At 59.1% G+C, this 12,434-nt stretch overlaps 1 protein-coding gene across 1 annotated transcript in view; it reads right to left on the bottom strand.

The window, feature by feature from the left end:
- The window catches only part of tns1b (tensin 1b), a 299,976-nt gene that overhangs the window by 263,049 nt on the left and 24,493 nt on the right, over positions 1–12,434 (bottom strand). The window contains exons 3-4 of the mRNA XM_038790323.1: positions 7,417–7,588; positions 4,488–4,616 (exon numbers count right to left, since the gene is read on the bottom strand). Of these exons, the coding sequence (XP_038646251.1) occupies positions 4,488–4,616; positions 7,417–7,588 (301 nt within the window). The remainder of the gene's footprint in view (positions 1–4,487; positions 4,617–7,416; positions 7,589–12,434) is intronic.

Here is a 12,434-nt window from a genome sequence, read left to right as displayed (position 1 = left end):
CCCGTCTGTGCCCAATCCCCGTCTGTGCCCAGTCCCCATCTGTGCCCAATCCCCGTCTGTGCCAATCCCCGTCTGTGCCCAATCCCCGTCTGCCGCCCAATCCCCGTCTGTGCCCAATCCCCGTCTGTGCCCAATCCCCGTCTGTGCCCAATCCCCGTCTGTGCCCAATCCCCGTCTGCCCCCCAATCCCCGTCTGTGCCCAATCCCCGTCTGTGCCCAATCCCCGTCTGTGCCCAGTCCCCGTCTGTGCCCAGTCCCCGTCTGTGCCCAATCCCCGTCTGTGCCCCGTCCCCGTCTGCGCCCCGTCCCCGTCTGTGCCCAGTCCCCGTCTGCCCCCAATCCCCGTCTGTGCCCCGTCCCCGTCTGTGCCCAATCCCCGTCTGTGCCCAATCCCCGTCTGTGCCCCGTCCCCGTCTGTGCCCAATCCCCGTCTGTGCCCCGTCCCCGTCTGTGCCCAATCCCCGTCTGTGCCCCATCCCCGTCTGTGCCCCGTCCCCGTCTGTGCCAATCCCCGTCTGTGCCCCATCCCCGTCTGTGCCCCGTCCCCGTCTGTGTCCAATCCCCGTCTGTGCCCAATCCCCGTCTGTGCCCAGTCCCCGTCTGTGCCCAGTCCCCGTCTGTGCCCAATCCCCGTCTGTGCCCAATCCCCGTCTGTGCCCAGTCCCCGTCTGTGCCCAGTCCCCGTCTGTGCCCAATCCCGTGTCTGTGCCCAGTCCCCGTCTGTGCCCAGTCCCCGTCTGTGCCCAATCCCCGTCTGCCCCCCAGTCCCCGTCTGTGCCCAATCCCCGCCTGTGCCCAATCCCTGTCTACGCCCGTCTGTGCCCAATCCCCGTCTACGCCCGTCTGTGCCCAATCCCCGTCTGTGCCCAATCCCCGTCTGCCCCCCAATCCCCGTCTGCCCCCCAATCCCCGTCTGCGCCCAGTCCCCGTCTGTGCCCAATCTCCGTCTGCCCCCAATCCCCGTCTGTGCCCAATCCCCGTCTGCCCCCCAATCCCCGTCTGTGCCCAATCCCCGTCTGAACCCAATCCCCGTCTGTGCCCAATCCCCGTCTGTGCCCAGTCCCCATCTGTGCCCAATCCCCGTCTGTGCCAATCCCCGTCTGTGCCCAATCCCCGTCTGCCGCCCAATCCCCGTCTGTGCCCAATCCCCGTCTGTGCCCAATCCCCGTCTGTGCCCAATCCCCGTCTGTGCCCAATCCCCGTCTGCCCCCCAATCCCCGTCTGTGCCCAATCCCCGTCTGTGCCCAATCCCCGTCTGTGCCCAATCCCCGTCTGTGCCCAATCCCCGTCTGTGCCCAGTCCCCGTCTGTGCCCAATCCCCGTCTGCCCCCCAATCCCCGTCTGTGCCCAATCCCCGTCTGTGCCCAATCCCCGTCTGCCCCCCAATCCCCGTCTGTGCCCAATCCCCGTCTGCCCCCCAATCCCCGTCTGTGCCCAATCCCCGTCTGTGCCCAATCCCCGTCTGTGCCCAATCCCCGTCTGCCCCCCAATCCCCGTCTGTGCCCAATCCCCGTCTGTGCCCAATCCCCGTCTGTGCCCCGTCCCCGTCTGTGCCCAATCCCCGTCTGTGCCCAATCCCCATCTGCCCCCCAATCCCCGTCTGTGCCCAATCCCCGTCTGTGCCCAATCCCCGTCTGCCCCCAATCCCCGTCTGTGCCCAATCCCCGTCTGTGCCCAATCCCCGTCTGTGCCCAATCCCTGTCTGTGCCCAATCCCTGTCTGTGCCCAATCCCCGTCTGTGCCCAATCCCCGTCTGTGCCCGTCTGTGCCCAATCCCCGTCTGTGCCCAGTCCCCGTCTGTGCCCCGTCTGTGCCCAATCCCCGTCTGTGCCCAGTCCCCGTCTGTGCCCAGTCCCCGTCTGTGCCCAATCCCCGTCTGTGCCCAGTCCCCGTCTGTGCCCAGTCCCCGTCTGTGCCCCGTCCCGTCTGTGCCCAATCCCCGTCTGTGCCCCGTCCCCGTCTGTGCCCAATCCCCGCCTGTGCCCAATCCCCATCTGTGCCCAGTCCCCGTCTGTGCCCAGTCCCCGTCTGTGCCCCGTCTGTGCCCAATCCCCGTCTGTGCCCAATCCCCGCCTGTGCCCAGTCCCGTCTGTGCCCAATCCCCGTCTGTGCCCAATCCCCGTCTGTGCCCAATCCCCGTCTGTGCCCAATCCCCGTCTGTGCCTGTCTGTGCCCAGTCCCCGTCTGTGCCCAATCCCCGTCTGTGCCCGTCTGTGCCCAATCCCCGTCTGTGCCCATCTGTGCCCAATCCCCGTCTGTGCCCGTCTGTGCCCAATCCCCGTCTGTGCCCAATTCCCATCTGTGCCCAATCCCCGTCTGCTCCCAGTCTCCGTCTGTGCCCCGTCGCGTCTGTGCCCAATCCCCGTCTGTGCCCAATCCCCGTCTGTGCCCAGCCTCCGTCTGTGCCCCGTCCCCGTCTGTGCCCCGTCCCCGTCTGTGCCCAATCCCCGTCTGTGCCCAGTCCCGTCTGTGCCCAATCCCCATCTGTGCCCAATCCCCGTCTGTGCCCAATCCACCGCCTGTGCCCAATCCCCGTCTGTGCCCAGTCCCCGTCTGTGCCCAGTCCCCGTCTGTGCCCAATCCCCGTCTGTGCCCAGTCCCCGTCTGTGCCCAGTCCCCGTCCGTGCCCAATCCCCGTCTGTGCCCCGTCCCCGTCTGTGCCCAGTCCCCGTCTGTGCCCAGTCCCCGTCTGTGCCCAATCCCCGTCTGTGCCCCGTCCCCGTCTGTGCCCAATCCCCGTCTGTGCCCAATCCCCGTCTGTGCCCCGTCCCCGTCTGTGCCCAATCCCCGTCTGTGCCCCGTCCCCGTCTGTGCCCAATCCCCGTCTGTGCCCCATCCCCGTCTGTGCCCAATCCCCGTCTGTGCCCCATCCCCGTCTGTGCCCAATCCCCGTCTGTGCCCAGTCCCCGTCTGTGCCCAATCCCCGTCTGTGCCCAATCCCCGTCTGTGCCCCGTCCCCGTCTGTGCCCAATCCCCGTCTGTGCCCCGTCCCCGTCTGTGCCCAATCCCCGTCTGTGCCCCGTCCCCGTCTGTGCCCCGTCCCCGTCTGTGTCCAATCCCCGTCTGTGCCCAATCCCCGTCTGTGCCCAATCCCCGTCTGTGCCCAATCCCCGTCTGTGCCCAGTCCCCGTCTGTGCCCAGTCCCCGTCTGTGCCCAATCCCCGTCTGTGCCCAGTCCCCGTCTGTGCCCAGTCCCCGTCTGTGCCCAATCCCCGTCTGTGCCCAGTCCCCGTCTGTGCCCAATCCCCGTCTGCCCCCCAGTCCCCGTCTGTGCCCAATCCCCGTCTGTGCCCAATCCCCGTCTACGCCCGTCTGTGCCCAATCCCCGTCTACGCCCGTCTGTGCCCAATCCCCGTCTGTGCCCAATCCCCGTCTGCCCCCCAATCCCCGTCTGCCCCCCAATCCCCGTCTGCGCCCAGTCCCCGTCTGTGCCCAATCCCCGTCTGCCCCCCCAATCCCCGTCTGTGCCCAATCCCCGTCTGCCCCCAATCCCCGTCTGTGCCCAATCCTCGTCTGAACCCAATCCCCGTCTGTGCCCAATCCCCGTCTGTGCCCAGTCCCCGTCTGTGCCCAATCCCCGTCTGTGCCCAGTCCCCGTCTGTGCCCAATCCCCGTCTGCGCCCAGTCCCCGTCTGTGCCCAATCCCCGTCTGCCCCCCCAATCCCCATCTGTGCCCAATCCCCGTCTGTGCCAATCCCCGTCTGTGCCCAATCCCCGTCTGCCCCCCAATCCCCGTCTGTGCCCAATCCCCGTCTGTGCCCAATCCCCGTCTGTGCCCAATCCCCGTCTGTGCCCAATCCCCGTCTGCCCCCAATCCCCGTCTGTGCCCAATCCCCGTCTGTGCCCAATCCCCGTCTGTGCCCAATCCCCGTCTGTGCCCAATCCCCGTCTGTGCCCAGTCCCCGTCTGTGCCCAATCCCCGTCTGCCCCCCAATCCCCGTCTGTGCCCAATCCCCGTCTGTGCCCAATCCCCGTCTGCCCCCCAATCCCCGTCTGTGCCCAATCCCCGTCTGCCCCCCAATCCCCGTCTGTGCCCAATCCCCGTCTGTGCCCAATCCCCGTCTGTGCCCAATCCCCGTCTGCCCCCCAATCCCCGTCTGTGCCCAATCCCCGTCTGTGCCCAATCCCCGTCTGTGCCCCGTCCCCGTCTGTGCCCAATCCCCGTCTGTGCCCAATCCCCGTCTGCCCCCCAATCCCCGTCTGTGCCCAATCCCCGTCTGTGCCCAATCCCCGTCTGCCCCCAATCCCCGTTTGTGCCCAATCCCCGTCTGTGCCCAATCCCCGTCTGTGCCCAATCCCTGTCTGTGCCCAATCCCTGTCTGTGCCCAATCCCCGTCTGTGCCCAATCACCGTCTGTGCCCGTCTGTGCCCAATCCCCGTCTGTGCCCAGTCCCCGTCTGTGCCCCGTCTGTGCCCAATCCCCGTCTGTGCCCAGTCCCCGTCTGTGCCCCGTCTGTGCCCAGTCCCCGTCTGTGCCCCGTCTGTGCCCAGTCCACGTCTGTGCCCCGTCTGTGCCCAGTCCCCGTCTGTGCCCAGTCCGTGTCAGCCTCTGCTGACAGCCTTACCTTCGGGTTGAGTTTATTGATGTCGTGGCGTTGTTCAGACAGGTTAAAAAGCTGAAAATAGAGAGGAAATCGATCAATGAGAGCTGCTTGCAATGACTCGGCTCAATGCCACACTGAGGGTGGGTGGAGGGAGGAGGAGCGGAGGGCGGGGGGGGGGGGGGTCACGTACAGCTTCACCATAATCGGTGAGAAACACTTTAATGACAAAACATGGTTCATCCTCAAGCTCCAGAATCATTCCGGAAGATAAAGGACACTGGGCAGGATTCCCCGTTTGGGAGTAAATCAGGAAGTGATTCCCAATCCTGTACCATGCGGATTTATGCGTGGCGAGGATTGCGAGGGATTCGGGGGAGAATCCCGCTGCTGGGCTGCCAATGTGGGTGGGCGGCCCGATAGTGAGTTCTCGCAGCGGCCCCCTCCCCCCCCTGCTCCCCCCCGCTCCCCCCCCCCCCGCCCCCTCCCCCTCGCACCCCCACCCCCGGCATCGCAATTCACTCCCCCACCCCTGGGTCCCGCCTCCCCCCACTGCCCTCCACCACCTGAGACCCCCTAAAGAAAGAGACCCTGCACACGAGGGGGTTCTGGTGGGGGTGGGCATGTCTTGCATTGTGAGTGGAGGGCGGCCCCCATGTGGACTTTGGGGGTACCTGCCTTCAAGAGTTACCACCTCGGTCCACCGTGAGGTCCACCGCATCAAATACACCAACTCTCGCCCCCATGATTCCCGGCCCAGAGGACCGGAGAATCCCAACGGGCTTCGGGCATCTGGAGCCTGGCTCCTAAAATTCTGTCTGTTTTGGATGACCAGCCTCCAGCTTGGGGAAGGGACTACAATTAGCTCTACCTTTGCTGAGCATTTAAATGCATTACATAGCAGCAGCAAAGCCTTTCTGGAAGCAGAAGTCTCTGAAAGAATTTGCAGAGCTTTAAGGCATAATGTACGGCCATTAAAGACCATTTTTCAGCAAGGACACATAGTATACTGTAAGAGAGACAATTTTCATGAATGGAAAGGCCCAGGGAAGATGATAGGCATAGATGGGCCGTTTTGGCAATCAGACTGTTATGGTCCATTCATCAAGGATAATGGGTACAGATTACAAATTTTATAATTTAGACAGAGCAGAAGGACATGATGAGGAACCAGGTCCACATGTGTTACCGAACTATGAAGACCAGTTAACTGATATAGACAGGGATTCCGTAGAGGAACACAACACGTCTGATTAATTAGAACAGGCCATTTTTCCAAAAGGACAACTGTCAAAAGTTGGTACAAAAGTGACATACTTGCCTGAAGGGTCTAGTCCAGGGGTGGGCAAACTACGGCCCGCGGGCCGCATGCGGCCCGCCAAAGGTCTTTATGCGGCCCACCAAGTCATTTTTTAAAAAAAATAAAAAAAATTTTACAAAATATTTTTTTAAATTTTAAATTTTTTTTAAGGTTAATGGGGGGTGGAACTGTTGGGTTACTTACTGGTATAGGGTGGATACGTTGACTTGAGTAGGGTGATCATTGCTCGGCATAACGTCGAGGGCCGAAGGGCCTGTTCTGTGCTGTACTGTTCTATGTTCTATATGAGACGCCCAGAATCATAACCGGGTGAAGTAATTATTTTACTTAATATACTATGCGGCCCTTTAAAATTGTGAATTTCTGAATGTGGCCCTTGCACGGAAAAGTTTGCCCACCCCTGGTCTAGTCAATGGAAGGATGCAACTGGAAAGTACAAACACTGGTTGAATGTGCAGCATACGGGGGAGGGAGTCAAGACAATGGATTGGGAACACAAAGTTCAAAAATGGAGGGCACAGAAACGCAATACCAGTTCAGATAGTACATCATTTCGTGAGCAGGTTCACAGGAAAAGGTTGAGAACTATTGAAAGGACATCCCACTACAGAAGGTAAAGATCAAGCAGTAGCAGTACAGAGTGAGATACCAAGCAGGAGAGGGAATCTAGTTTGTCAAGGTCTCGGAACATGGGTAAGACTATCAATGCTACTAGGAGTAGAAGCCCACATCGTGAGATTTTGGTGGCCTCCAATAAATTAGATGAAAAAGTTATCAAAGATACCAAACAGCAAGAACTGCATAGCTGGAGTGAATTTGGGGTATACACGGAAGTACCGGATAGGGGACAAAGAGCTCTATCCCACAGATGGATTTGCACGAAAAATGTTCTTCCGGATGGAACTTATAAGGCAAAGGCCAGGCTTGTAGCAAGGGGATTTGAAGAAAACGTAGAAGATCAGGACTTAAGGATAGATTCACCTACGGCAAGAAAGGTTACTCTGAAGATCTTTTTGGCTCTATTAGCCACAACGGCATGGGACTGCAAATCTATAGATATAAAAGCTGCCTTTTTGCAGGGGCATCAGCTCCAGAGAGACATTTTTCTCCGTCCTCCTAAAGAAGCAGCTAACACAGAAGGGGTACTCAGGAAGTTGAACAAATGTGTATATGGATTAAATGATGCATCTAGAGTGTGGTACTTCTAACCCCGTGCTGTACCTATCCTGGGAGTGTTTGATGGGGACAGTGTAGAGGGAGCTTTACTCTGTATCTAACCCCGTGCTGTACCTGTCCTGGGAGTGTTTGATGGGGACAGTGTAGAGGGAGCTTTACTCTGTATCTCACCCCGTGCTGTACCTGTCCTGGGAGTGTTTGATGGGGACAGTGTAGAGGGAGCTTTACTCTGTATCTAACCCCATGCTGTACCTGTCCTGGGAGTGTTTGATGGGGACAGTGTAGAGGGAGCTTTACTCTGTATCTAACCCCGTGCTGTACCTGTCCTATCCTCAATGTCCTGAACGATGTTTAAATGTTAAAACGCAACATACTCACTAGATAGTTCTCGCCATGTTTGGACATCAGCATCTGTGCGACCTCCTTCAGGTTGGCATGGTAACCCTGCTCCTCCACACCCGAGGGAAAGGAGACCGAAATGATTCGCTCCGTGATGTAAGTCAGGTCAAGATCAGAGCTCTCCTCCATGGTGTGGGACAGACTCACACTCCTGATAGAGAGAAAGAAAACAGTCTTGGTCAGCCCGAGACGCTGGAACTGTTCCGTAGGCAGGAGGTCAAGGGAATTGTTTAGTCCTGCCTGGTGTTGTCTGGTTCAAGTGTCTCTCAGCATAATGGCTGCAATGATAAAATGGTTACAGCAAAGGGGAGACCATGCAGCCAATCAGCTCTATGCCCGTTCACTGAAAGGGCCATTTAGTTAGACCTCCCTATCACACCATTGTTATATAGAGCTGCAAATCATAGAATCCCTACAGTGCAGAGAGGCCATTTGGCCCATCGAGTCTGCACCGACCCTTCGAAAGACCAGTACAGAGAGGCCATTTGGCCCATCGAGTCTGCACCGACCCTTCGAAAGACCAGTACAGAGAGGCCATTTGGCCCATCGAGTCTGCACCGACCCTTCGAAAGACAACTCTCCCAGGCCCAATTCCCCACCCTGGGTGGGATTCTCCCAGCCCCGCGCCGGGCCGGTGAATTCCCGTGAACGGGCCACGCCGCCCAGACGCCAGCACGCGATTTTCCGTAGTGCGGAGAATCGGCACCCTTGGCGCCGGAGTGGTTGGCGCAACGCCGGCCGCGGGCCGTTCTTCGCAGCCGGCCGGCCGATTCTCCGGCCTGAATGGGCCGAGCGGCCGTAGGAAAAGAGCCGAGTCCCGCCGGCGCCGTTCTAACCTGCTCTGGGTCGGCGTGTCAGGGCCGGGTGGCAGCCTGTTGGGGGGGTGGGGGGAGGGGGGGTGGAGGTGACTGCTGAAGTGTTCCCCGACTGGAAGGGAACATTCCTGCCTGGCGATTGTCGCACGATGCCCGTTCATTCGTTGTCGCAGTGTCTGCATGGTCTCGCCAATGTACCACGCTTCGGGGCATCCTTTCCTGCAGCGAATGAGGTAGACAACGTTGGCCCAGTCGCACGAGTATGTACCGCGTACCTGGTGGGTGGTGTCCTCATGTGGTACCCATGTCGATGATCTGGCACATCAAGCAGGGGTTGCCATGGCAGGGTTGTGTGGTCGGGGAACACTTCAGCAGCCAAGGGCATTCAGCCTCTGATCTCCGGGTAAGCGTTCTCCAAGGCGGCCTTCAGGACGCGCAACAACGCAGAATCGCCGAGCAGAAACTGATAGCCAAGTTCCGCACACATGAGTGCGGCCTCAACCGGGACCTGGGATTCATGTCGCATTACATTCACCCCCCACCATCTGGCCTGGACCATCGCTCTCACATATTCTTAACCCCCTCGGACCCCGGTCACACCACCCACAATCCCTCAAGCATCGCTCACACCTATTCTCAACCCCCTCGGACCCCGGTCACACCACCCACAATCCCTCGAGCATCGCTCACACTTGACCTCAGCCCGCTCACGCATTTCTCACACCTATCCTCAACCCCCTCGAACACTGCTCACACTTTCCCTCAGCCCCCTCGAGCATCATTCACACATATCGTCAACCTCCTCGAGCACCGCTCATACTCATCCTCAACCCCCTCGAACCCCTCTCACACCCACCCTCACCCCCCTCGAAAGCAGCTCCTTCTGGCCTTGGTGAGATGTGCCTCCAGGCACGACCCCTTACATGACCCCTGTCTCTCTCCGTACCCAGACAGCGTACTGGCGTCTGAGCCAACTCAAATCCTTCTCTGCATTGATGTGGAGCCGGCGTTGGGCTGGGGTGAGAGCAGTGAAAAGTCTGCCAACACCAGGTTAAAGTCCAACAGGTTTGTTTCAAACACTGATTCACCCAAGGAAGGAGCAGTGCTCCGAAAGCTAGTGTTTGAAACAAACCTGTTGGACTTTAACCTGATGTAAGACTTCTTACTCTTCTCTGCACTGGCCACCCAATAGTTAAACCTGTTTGGCATCACCAACCCTCCCGCCTGCCTCTCCCTCTGAAAATCCTCCCTCCAAATCTGAGGTGTCCATCCGCCCGTCAGTATAAACCCCCGTTATGATTCGCTCCAGACCCCGAAAAAACACTTTAGGCAGGGAGGCCGGAAGGCATTGAAACAAGAACGCGAACCTTGGCTAAATATTCCTCTTAATCGACTGTACCCAGCCTGCCAGAGACAGTGGAAGGTTGTCCCATCGCCACAAATCCGTCCTCACTCTGCTCTCCAAACTAGTAAAGTTCAGCTTGTGGAGCCGCGTCCAATCTCACGCCACGTGAATCAACAAGTAGCGAAAGCTAGTCCCAGCGTACCGAGAGGGCAGCTTCCCCCCCGCCCCACCCCTCATGGGGCCAAACACAAAAAACTCACTCTTCCCAACATTCAACTTAAAACCGAAAATGAACCGAACCTCTCCAATATCCGCATATCACCCATCCCCGTCCCTGAGTCCGGTACGTACAACAAAGATCATCAGCGTACAAAGGTACCCTGGGCGCGATTCTCCGCTCCCCACGCCAGGTGGGAGAATCGGGGAAGGGCCGAGCGACTCATTTCACGTCCCCCTGATGCACCCCGCGATTCTCCCACCCCCCGCTCCGAAGAATCGCCGGTCGCCGTGAAAAATGCCGACCGGCGATTCTCCGACCCGGATGGGCTGAGCGGCCTGCCGTTCGCGACCGTTTCACGACGGCGGCAACCACACCAGGTCGCTGCCATCGTGAACATGGGTGCCAAAGGCCTGTTTGAAACTTGTGAGGGGGCGGAGAGGGGAGTGAGCACCACAGCCGTGCTCGGGAGGGGACTGGCCCGTGATCGGTGCCCACCGATCGTCGGGCTGGCGTCTTAAAACGACGCACTCTTTCCCCTCCGCCGCCCCGCGAGATCAAGCCGCCACGTCTTGCGGGGTAGCGGAGGGGAAGACGGCCACCGCGCATGCGCGGGTTGGAGCCGTCAGCCGTCGTGACGTCAGCCGCGCATGTGCGGGTTGGAGCCGGCCAACCTGCGCATGCACGGCTGACGTCACATAAGCGCCGCCGTCGCGTCATTCCCGGCCGCCGGGAATAACGGAGCGCCGCTCCTAGCCCCCAGGTGGGGGTGAATAAGGTGAGAGGAGCGTCCGTGGCCGTCGTGAAACTCGGCCGAGTTCACAACGGCCTTCCCGATTTTTCCTGGGAGCGGAGAATTCCGCCCTGTGTTCTATTCCACCTCCACCCCGCCCAATCCCTCTCCATTTGTCTGAGACCATCAAAGCAATCGCCAATGGTTCCATCGCCAAAGCAAACAACAAACGGGAACTGAGGACAACCCTGCCTCGTCCCCCTTTACAACCTAAAAGACCCCGAGTTCGCGGTGTTAATGCGCACTCTGACCTTCGGTGCCTCGTACAACAACCGTACACACAATACAAACCCAAGCCCAAACCCATACTCCCCAAGAACTGGAAACAAGTGTTTCCATTCAATTATCTCTGGCTCTAGCCCCGTAACTGGGGCAAGAACTACGGAGATTAACGGCCTCATGTTAGACCCGTCTGTCCTTTACAAAGCCCGTCTGGTCCTCTCCCACAACCTCCAGGGGACACAAATCCAACCTTGATGCCAACACCTTTGCTCGGGGTTTTGCATCCACATTAAGCAGAGAAATCGGACGATATGACCCACACTCTGCTGAGTCTGTTTTCAAGAAGCAGTTAGAGATAACACTTGGGGCAAAGGGGATCAAAGGATAGGAGAGAAAGCGAGGTTTGGCTATTGAGCTGGATGGTCAGCTATGATCATAATGAATGGCGGGGCAGGATCAGAGGGCCAAATGGCCTCCTTCCACTCCATGTGCGTGGAAAGTTTTTTACGCAGAGGGTGGTGGGTGCCTGGAACACTTTGCCAGCGGAGGTGGTAGAGGCGGGCATGACAGCATCTGGACAGATATATGAACGGGCGGGGAACAGAGGGATGTAGATCCTTGGAAAATAGGCGACAGGTTTAGATAAAGGATCTGGATCGGCGCAGGCTGGGAGGGCCAAAGGGCCTGTTCCTGTGCTGTAATTTTCATTGTTCTTTGTTCGTTGTTCTTTGTACTCCTATTTTGTATGTTTGAAAGCCACATAGTCATGTGATCACTCATCACCATAACATTGCATAACTGCCCTCCTGCCTCATGCCTGCCCTCCTGCCTCATGCCTGCCCTCCTGCCTCATGACAGCCCTCCTGCCTCATGCCTGCCCTCCTGCCTCATGACTACACCCCTACCTCATGACTGCCCTCCTGCCTCATGACAGCCCTCCTGCCTCATGCCTGCCCTCCTGCCTCATGACAGCCCTCCTCCCTCATGACTGCCCTCCTGCCTCATGACAGCCCTCCTGCCTCATGCCTGCCCTCCTGCCTCATGACAGCCCTCCTGCCTCATGACTACACCCCTCCCTCATGACTGCCCTCCTGCCTCATGACAGCCCTCCTGCCTCATGCCTGCCCTCCTGCCTCAACACTGCCCTCCTCCCTCATGACTGCCCTCCTGCCTCATGACTGCCCTCCTGCCTCATAGCTGCCCTCCTGCCTCATGACTGCCCTCCTGCCTCATGACTGCCCTCCTCCCTCATGACTACACCCCTGCCTCATGACTGCCCTCCTGCCTCATGACTGCCCTCCTGCCTCATGACTGCCCTCCTGCCTCAACACTGCCCTCCGGCCTCATGACTGCCCTCCTGCCTCATGCCTGCCCTCCTCCCTCATGACTGCCCTCCTGCCTCATGCCTGCCCTCCTGCCTCATAGCTGCCCTCCTGCCTCATGACTGCCCTCCTGCCTCATGACTGCCCTCCTGCCTCATGACTACACCCCTGCCTCATGACAGCCCTCCTGCCTCATGACTGCCCTCCTGCCTCATGACTGCCCTCCTGCCTCATGACTGCCCTCCTCCCTCATGACTACACCCCTGCCTCATGACTGCCCTCC

Source organism: Scyliorhinus canicula, chromosome 2 (assembly GCF_902713615.1).
Source record: "Scyliorhinus canicula chromosome 2, sScyCan1.1, whole genome shotgun sequence".
Lineage (NCBI taxonomy): Eukaryota > Metazoa > Chordata > Chondrichthyes > Carcharhiniformes > Scyliorhinidae > Scyliorhinus > Scyliorhinus canicula.
Note: the sequence above shows the minus strand (reverse complement) of the source record. Positions and strands in the feature narration are given on the sequence as shown.